The sequence below is a fragment of the Salvia miltiorrhiza genome, chromosome 4, assembly GCF_028751815.1.
Source record: "Salvia miltiorrhiza cultivar Shanhuang (shh) chromosome 4, IMPLAD_Smil_shh, whole genome shotgun sequence".
NCBI classification, from domain to species: Eukaryota; Viridiplantae; Streptophyta; class Magnoliopsida; order Lamiales; family Lamiaceae; genus Salvia; species Salvia miltiorrhiza.
In genome coordinates, this window is record NC_080390.1 from 26,708,275 (window position 1) to 26,717,984 (window position 9,710).

Sequence of the window (9,710 nt, forward strand, 5' to 3'; positions counted from 1 at the left end):
TGAGCACAATGGTCTTATTTCTTTCAAATTATGTAACTATAAAACATACAAGACATTATACGTGTAGCCAACAGTACAGTATACTCCAAAAATACCTATATTTTATTTTGTACCGAATGTGAAATGAACATTTTTCTCCTCGAGGAAAATATTATACATACTAAAATTGCTAAGGTCTAGCTCATGTACCTGGCCTCCAAAAACCTTTCTTACCAACAAGAAACTGATCTTGATGTAAATTTACTGTCCAATGAAGGGATTTCAGAATGGGGGCGATCTTGTTAAGCATTTCCACTGTGTCTTGAACTAACAGGTATCCGTCGGGTCTCAATATACGATCCATCTCTGCAGCTACTTCAATTACATCGCACCTGCAAAGCACGAAGCAGCTTGAATTCTATATTTACTTATGAGTTTGGGACATACTGTGGAAGTGATATCATGATATGAACAGCAGTGAAGAATGTAGAGAAGTGTAGCTTTAGTGTCACCGTACCTCTTACTCAAATTTGCAAAGAGGAAACTCGAGTGCAGAAGATCATATGTTCGAGGGTATGTATTGAATGATTCACACCAGTCATGATAAACACCAATCAGCCCTCGATCATAAATGACCGGTAGAGTATCTGATTCGTGAATGGGTACAACATTCATTACCCATATAGGTAGATTAACAAGTGCAGCAGCAAACCTGTAAACACAATTAAAAACAAACTGAAGTTTTCAACTTAAAACACACCAAAAAGAATGAGGGGATTTTTTGGGCAAAGGTAATATCTCACCCTCCATGGCGTGCGTTCATATCCATAACATTTCTCAAATTCGACCAATTTATACTGAGACCTCCAAGATAAACCTCCGAGACAAGTGCAGACCAGTGAGTGGTGTCCGCTCTATAGCTTTCTTCAGCATCTGGCTCAGAGAGGCTTTGAGGTTTATCTTTGAGCCTCTGTGGCCAGGGTGAAGGCCATGCGTAGGACTCGCCTGTAGGTGGCACTAGGCAACTGTCCAGAGGCGCGTACCTATTGCAAGATTAGACGATACAGGTTAAAATAAAAGAAGCAACTTTAGTAAAGATGGGAAATCATCAAATTTTGGCAACAAATACCATGAACTGTTGGGCCTACTCTGATCACAAAGAGGTGGATTCTGCTCTTTGCGACTCTTGTAGCAGGAAGATGTAATGGGCTTTTGGTATATAACTATTCCAACATCATTAGCACCACTAGGAGAAACTTTTGCCACTTCGCTCCAGCAAATTGACTTTGTCAGGGCTACCATAGCTGCAAGAACGAGGGATATAATATCCAACACATGTTAATCATGAGGAAAATATAGCTTAGTTCGTAATGTGCACTGTGGACTCTGCAAATTAATGGTGATTACTTAATCCATCTAATATTTAATCACCATTATAAATCTAGCTTGAGTTTCTGCTCGGAGTGTCCCATAAATTATTTCTGAGAAAAAGAATTGAGGGAGTATATGCACTAACATTGCCAGATACTCTTGTGTCTATCATCCTTCTTATAGACTGGTGTGGCCGACCATATAAAATACCCTCCAGGCCTAAGAATTCTGTTCAGTTCCAACAACGGTTTTCCACCTGCAATTTGCAAATACTACCCTTATGATAAACTTGCAGCGAAGCATAGAACTGAAGCTGTCAAAAGAGAGTGATACCGTCGCCATCCCAGTGAACCCGGCACCTTGCACAGTGGACTACATCGTAAGAATTATCAGGAAATGTCAGCTTCTGTGTTCCAATGACTGAGAGAATAGCTGGAATACCCCGTTCAAGAGCAAACTGAATTTGAGCCTCGTGTTCATCCTTTGGAGCAAATGACATAGTCACAACATCTCTGTCCAGCAAAGCACCACCAAAGCTAGCTACACCGCAGCCAACATCTAAAACTATCCTCGTCTTCTTCCCAAATTCAATCGCTGGTAACATCTAGAGTAACAAAGAAAAGAAAGCAGTACTACTTGGATTTCAGAAAATAGAATGAAGTGGAAAAGTTTAGATACCCAATATACATTAAAAAACACAAAACACATGCTAGCGAATGGTAGACCAGAGGACATGAAAAACAATCCTCATCTAGATACACATAAACGACAATATCTCCACCAAATCATTCAGACAATATCTACTCTTGATCTCCCCAATACCATCTCACGGACTAAACAGTGCATTGATATACAAACCAATAAGCAGACGGTAAACCCCATAAAAAATGTTTCCAAAGAAAAGAAAGCAGTACTACTTGGATTTCAGAACATAGAATGAAGTGAAAAAGTTTAGATACCAAATATACATTAAAAAACACAAAACACATGCTAACGAATGGTAGATCGGAGGGAAAAAAAAAAAAAAATCCTTATCTAGATACACATAAACGACAATATCTCCACCAAATCATTCAGACAATATCTCCTCTTGATCTCCCCAATACCATCTCACGGACTAAACAGTGCATTGATATACAAACCAATAAGCAGACGGTAAACACCATAAAAAATGTTACCAACATGGTCAGCAGGCATGGCCTACTTTTCTGAACTTTTTTCCTTAGCTATCACCTCTCAGTCAGTTTCTACGATAATTCTATGCAGACAATGAACTAGCAACGTAAGAAAGTTCATTACCTTTTCAATGGATGTAATGTAATGCTTGACACCGTTCTTGAATTGAGTACCGCCACCAGGAAAAACAAAATAGTTCCTCGATTTAACCACCCAACGCTGATCCTTCTTGTATTCTACAAGTTTGGGATGGGGAACATTGTTGTACCATATCTAGGAACAAATCAATCAAGCAACAAAATTGTTATAAATCTGTTTGCCATATTAAGTACATAGCACAGACATGGGGAAACTTTATACAAACTGCTTTAAGGTGCAACTTAAATCGCCAGAAGCTGACTTTATACTCATCATAACAGAAAATTTAGTGTGTGTGTGTGTGTATGTAGTGTTAAAACTGAATTCAGTTTTTTCCCACATAAGCACTTGCTACAATGAGCTCCAAAGTTAACTCAATGCCACCTAAGTAATCCCCAATTCACTATCGAAGAAACTACTCAAAATTTAAATTGCTTCCAGAAAACAAAACCTAGAAATTGAATTTCTTCTTTAACTCACTAGTATACTGTCCCATTTTTGACATCATAAATTTTGCGACTACTTTCAAACATCAAATGCAGCTATCCAAAAATTAATTAATCAAGTGAACTAATTATTTTGAGAGAGAGAGAAAGAGAGTTCCACAAGTCCAAGATAAACAAGAAAATAAAGCTTACCACCAAAGAATGAATGATCTCACCATATCCCTGCTCTTGGGCCAAGGAACCGGAACTCTGTAACCTTCGGGGAGAGGAACCAAGCACCTCGGCGGCGGGTCGGGGCAATGCCGCTCGCGATGCTCCTTATGCCGCCGGGAATGCAGCTCCTTTATCGCGTTCCAATTATCCAAGCAGGGTATGAAATCCACAGCCCCTCCCTTGCACAGCTCCCACTCCACAGCCTGATAATCAACACGCCCGGCCTCCGCCGCCGCAGGAGGGGGGCTACCGACCGCGTTGCTTGACGAAGAGAGGTTGGCCGGCGGCGGAGCGGCGGTGATGTCAGGAGACACGGCTGAGAAGGCGTCGGGCTGGTCGGCGAGATTGGTGGCGATGGGGATTGGGGACTGGGAGTTGGAGATGAGTAGAAAGGTGACTAGTATGAGCAGCAAGAAGAAGGCGAATACGAAGGGGAATTTCTTCTCTTTTAAGATGCTGGGCACTGATAACGCGGCCATTTTCCAATTCAATAATGGAGATCTATCAAGATCTTGATTGATTGCCTAAGACAGAGAGAGATCTGGATTCTCAAATCGAAATGGCGGCTGTTGAGGTGGAAAGAGAAAGTGGTGACATTGATTTGGGGAGAGAATTGAGTGTTTCTTTGAAAGAGAAAGAGAGAGAGATGCAGATTTTCTTATTTAATTATTCATCATTATGGATTGCACTTGCAGTAGGTTTTTGGCTGGTGAGGAGATAAACAGAGGAGGGGATGGAGAGAGATAAGAGGAATTATTTTATTTTATTTTATTTTATTTTATTTGTTCATAAATTATAAAGCATCTGCAGGGCAGGAACAAATCTATTTATTGAACATGGGAAAATATTCAAATCAATGAGGACCCGCCATGGAGAAACTACATCACTTTTAATAATGTGTTGGTCTTGGTAATAAATGTACCATGGATGCATGGTACCCTACAATATAACTACATCTTGATTTGCACCCTAATTCAAACTCATATTTTATTTCGAATAGTATAAATAATACTCCCTCCGTCCAATTGTTGGCCTAGGAGACAAAATATGAATTTTAAGAAAAAGTGTAGTGAGTGGAGAAAGAGACCCACAAAATATATTGTTTATTAGTTGAGTGGAGAAAGGAACCCACAAAGTGTATTGTTTATTAGTTGAGTGGAGAAAAAGTGTATTGTTTATTGGGACCCACCAATTAAAAAATTATGAAGACTTACTATAAATGAGTAGGACATAAATTGGTGGACGGACCAAAAAGGAAAGTAGGCCAACAATTAGTGGACGGAGGAAGTACTATTTAATTATTCAAATAACGATATCTGTAATTAACATTATCCAGTTATACAAACGACATTATGTATAAATGACATTATAATATTTTAAATGACACTCTGTATAATTGACATTATTCGGTTATACAAATAACACTGACCGTGTAAATGGCATTATTTGATTATACAAATGACATTGCTTATAATCGACACTATTCAATTATATAAATGATACTATAACATTTTAAAATGTCGGTATTTCATTTATATAACTGAATAGTGTCATTTATACGCAGAGCCATTGATGAGGAGTAAACTCTGCATCAATGATGTGCAATTAACATGACTGAAATGTTCCTTTTATTATTATTATTACTGACATTAATATTATTGTTTCAAATATTTTGTGCAGCACTGACTTGACAGGGCTAATCTTATCAATCGAGAATTATCTTGGTAGTTCAACGACTCGGCTCAAGCTCAAGACTCATACTCGGCTTCAAGCTCAAGACTCGTGTAATAAGGGCTTAGGCCTGATTATTTAGATAAATGGGCCTTAGAGGTGAAATGGGCCAAAGCTCACTTAATAGCATATAAATAGGGCTTTTTCATTATTTACTCACAAGTTAGTCAAGGAAGTTAAGTTAGAAAAGGGAGTCATTCTTTCAATTCTCAACTTGTAAATGTAAACACTCTCCAAGAATATAGTGAAACACCAAAAACTCATTCGTGGATGTAGATCTAACGATCGAACCACGTAATTCCTCGAGTCGTTTATCGTTTTATAGTTAGGTGTTGATGTTTGATTCATCAACTGGCGCCGTCATTAATTGGTATACGAAGCTGCACAACTTCTGCATATGTGCTTAGATTTGAAATATGAATTTACTTTAATACGAAGCTGCACAACTTCCGCATATGTGCTTAGATTTGAAATATGAATTTACTTTAATACGAAGCTGCACAACTTCCGCATATGTGCTAAAATATAAAATGGATGCATGATTTTTGGAATTCAACTCTGTTCATAACATGTTCATTCAATTTCTTCACATGTTACCAGCGGGGGGAGTAGGGTGTACACCCAAAATATGTCTAACGATAGAGTTAGCTTCACCTCATCCAAAGATGAGTAAAAATATTGAGAAAATGCCCAATGGCAAGAATTCATCTCTACCTCCCCTAAAGAGGAAAAGTTGAAAGTAAATATTGAAAGAATGCCCAATGGCAAGAATTCATCTCTACCTCCCCTAAAGAGGAAAAGTTGAAAGGAAATTTTGAAAAGAATGCCTAATGGCAAGAATTCATCTCTACCTCCCCTAAAGAGGAAAAGTTGAAAGGAAATCTTAGAAAGAATGCCCAATAGCAAGAATTCATCTCTACCTCCCCTAAAGAGGCAAAGTTGAAAACAAATATTGAAAGAATGCCCAATGGCAAGAATTCATCTCTACCTCCCCTAAAGAGGAAAAGTTGAAAGCAAATATTGAAAGAATGCCCAATGGCAAGAATTCATCTCTACCTCCCCTAAAGAGGAAAAGTTGAAAGGAAATCTTAGAAAGAATGCCCAATGGCAAGAATTCATCTCTACCTCCCCTAAAGAGGAAAAGTTGAAAGGAAATCTCAGAAAGAATGCCCAATGGCAAGAATTCATCTCTACCTCCCCTAAAGAGGAAAAGTTGAAAGTGGTGTTTCACGAAACCAACACCTAAACTATAGAGTTGAAATCATAAACTATACCTAGTCGAGATGATCGGAAAGCGCAAAGTAAACGATCGGGGAACTTATCACAAGAGAAAAAATAGCTGTTGTCTTCAAAACAAGAGATGGCCCCTTTAATACACGAGTGCGGGACCTATTTATAGATTACAAAAGGGAGGGCAAAATAGTAAAATCATCTGTGGTTCATGCGCTTGGCGTGGTGGAGGGGCATGTTAGTAATTTTGCCTTCACGCGGGAAATCTCCCGCGTCTCTGGCGATTCCGCTGGTGAAGGTAGTTCCTCTGGCGAAGGTTGCTTCTCTGGCGAAGGTGGCTTTTCTGATGAAGGCTGCTTCTCTGGCGAGGGTGACTTCTCTGACGAAGGCTGCTTCTCTGGCGAGGGTGACTTCTCTAGCGATGGTGATTCCTTTGTCGTGCTTATTCCACTGGTGGAATCGATTTCTCTGATTTGCATCGTTTCCCTACTCTGCACATATCACTCCTCATCAACCACTCCCCCCTCTAGCCTGGTTGAACCGGGTATTCTTCGTGTTCAACCAGTGGAGTATTGTTAAAGCCAGCGTTGTGTTGTTCTCCTTCGTCCCTGCAAATCATGAAGACCCGAGAATTCTGATTTTGTGAGAAAGTAAAGGTAAACCCTATAAATGGTTCTCTGGCATTTTTGTTACTCCCTCCCCTGGTCTGACTAGTTCACTCTGGAATAGTGCAACTAGTCAGAGGATTCGCCCGCGTGGGTGACGTCACCTGCATTAAATACCTGCCTGTTCTACAGTGCTTTTCCCGTACCCCAAGGTTACTTTTTAACCTTTGCGCCTTTTCGCCTCTCCGTAGGGATTTTCAGCCATTGATTTATTTCCGTATGCCACGCGTCGTTCATCCCGCATGTTGGTAGTTGCCCGCGTATATTTTTACTTAGTCGATTCGAACTTTCATTTTTCACTATTCTTCTTCTTCAATTTTTCCGAACTCCTTCATCTGCAATTTCCGGTGATCCTCCCTCCTGTTCCGGCGTATTTTCCCGCGACCTTTCCGCTCCAATTTTCATTGTCAGTCTTCCCCTGACCTAGGTAACTTGCGTATCCTATTCTCCCGATACTTGTGATTAGTTATAGAGTAGTTTTGAAATTTGTTGGTGCTCTGATTGAACGTGTTAGAAACCCTAGGTTTTGAATATTCTGATCATGGCTTCCACTTCCGCTCCCCAGCCCTCGCAATCGCCTTCTTCTTCTCCCCGAGCTTCTTCATCTTCCTCTCCCCCACTCTTGGATCTCGAGAACCTCCCTTCTCCCTCTGCCTCTTGTGATTCTCAAACTATCCCCAGTCCCTCTCAGCCTAAGAAAAGGGGTAAGAAGACACCCCAACCTCCCAAGCGTGTTCCTGAATCCCTCCTTGGTGTCGCGGCGGTGGAAAAATTGAAAAGCAAATGTCGACACCCTGAGGGTTTACAATTCATAACCTTTTCTAAGGACTCAACGCCCCCCGAGAGCCTTCGCCACCACAAAACAATAGTCATCTGGCAGGCCCAGATAAATGCTGGTCTAAGGCTTCCCCCCTGCCCTTTTAGTCAGTGTTTGTAATCACTATCACATCCCCTTTTACCAAGTCACCCCTTCCGCCATCCGGAGGCTATACGCCTTCCATATTCTTTGCCGCGCCCATGGTGTTGGGGACACCGGCAAATTATTTTGTCAAACCCAGACTCTCCGTATGCAGGGCAGTCCCCTGTATAGCTTTGCTGGTCATCCGAAATATCCCACCACTTTCCTTTCCTCCTTAAATTCCTTTGATAAAGACTTTTTATACAATTATTGCTATGTGCGCACCCTTGTCGGCAATTGGCGTGATTATAATGTTCGGGAATTAGAATGGCATAGTCCACGGACTACTTATAAGCCAGCCTCCCTAGAACCTCCCTCGAAGTTTGACCTGGGGGTTATCGCCCATCTTAATGCTATGAACGAAGCCCAGCCCTTAGAATGTAAGTACCTTACTGAAAACAATTCGGCTCTGGCATACAACGGCCTGTTTCCCCTATATCCACAGAAATCAATAGGTAAAAAATATGAATTAGAAAATACATTAACTTTTGTTACCCTGATTTTAACGAGGTAGCATTTTGATTTACAGACATGTCTTGGAGAAAAAAGTGCGGGGACAATTTGCCTGCCGTTGCTTCTCCTGCTCCCAGCGGAGAGCATGGCTCGGGGGGTTCTGCTTCCAGGACGGCCCCCTCAGAGCAGCCAACCGGGACCGAGCTGGTCGTCATTCCCCCTGTGGTAGAGGTCTCAGAGGGAAATGTGGGAGCCTCCCGCACGTTTGATGCAGAAGAGGTCGATGCAGGCGACCTTGTTCATAGGCGCAGACGCCCCAACACTGGTGGTGCATCTGGTGCCGGTGAAGAAGATGTCCAGATTGTGGACATTACTGGCGAAGTTCCCTCACCCGACTCAGTCCCAGGTGTCACCCTTACTGAGCTTTCGAAGAAAAGGAAGAGGGGTTCCCTGATCTCCGTGGGTGAGAAAGAGAAGCAAGAGGGCCTGAAGAAGGCCGGCAAATCCAAGGAACCAGCGAAGAAGTCTGCTGGTGGTTCAAAGGTCCTCCCTTCTGCCGGGGGAAAGGGCAAAGGCAAGGCTGTGGTCCCCGCTGATGAGCCAGAAGATGCTGTTCCTGGGCCGATTCCAAGTTTGTCGGGACAGGGGTTTATTGATGCCTTATCGTCTCGTGTCCATTCGAAAGACAAGGAGAAAACGGAGAACTTGACACGAGGGGCTCTGGCAAGTCAGCTTGCCCAGACAATTCTTCAGGTATTTTGCAGCTTGTATCCTTATCTTAAATATTTAAGTTATTATCCTTTTGACTATTCTGGTGGCCTCCGCTTCTCTGAAGAAAATCATTCCTTTAGTGCAGAGTATTTCCTTGTTCTGACCTGATCCATTCTATTTCCTTGTAGGCGGAGTCTCGGGTCTGGGCAGCTATTCTGCGCATCCACGATTATGATGTGCTGGAGAAGGAGAGAGAGAAAGAACAGGCAGACATCGCCAAGCGTGATGACGACGTCGCCGGGGTGGTGGAGCGTCTGAGTGGAGCTGAGGCAGAGATCGCTGAATTGAAGGCCAAGCTGGCCCAAGTAGAGGTGGAAAAATCATCCCTGAACTCTGAACTGATGAGGGTGACAAGGGAGAGCCATGAGAGCCTTATGAGGTTCAGGGCGGAATACGAAAAAGACTATAGGGAAGCCAGGCGTGACTGGAGGAAGACGCTTGTGGAGGCTCAAAACCGTGCTTACGTTCTGGGAGCACGAGATCAGCGTTTGGAGTATTTCTTGTCTCCTCAGGGTCAGCACTTCCTGGGGGTGATGCTGGAGGGTACCTTGGAGGCCTTCAAACGGACTCCAGAGTACC

General features: G+C 42.2%; 1 protein-coding gene across 1 annotated transcript; it reads right to left on the minus strand.

The window, feature by feature from the left end:
* Positions 1-4,208, minus strand: LOC131020034 (probable methyltransferase PMT23). The gene is made up of 8 exons (XM_057948666.1): positions 3,326-4,208; positions 2,650-2,799; positions 1,684-1,954; positions 1,496-1,606; positions 1,109-1,283; positions 783-1,022; positions 497-691; positions 1-371 (listed from the first exon to the last, which is right to left on the minus strand). The coding sequence occupies exons 1-8, from the start codon at positions 3,800-3,802 to the stop codon at positions 182-184; spliced, it is 1,809 nt and encodes a 602-aa protein (XP_057804649.1). The 5' UTR covers positions 3,803-4,208; the 3' UTR covers positions 1-181.
* Positions 4,209-9,710: the final 5,502 nt, after the last annotated feature.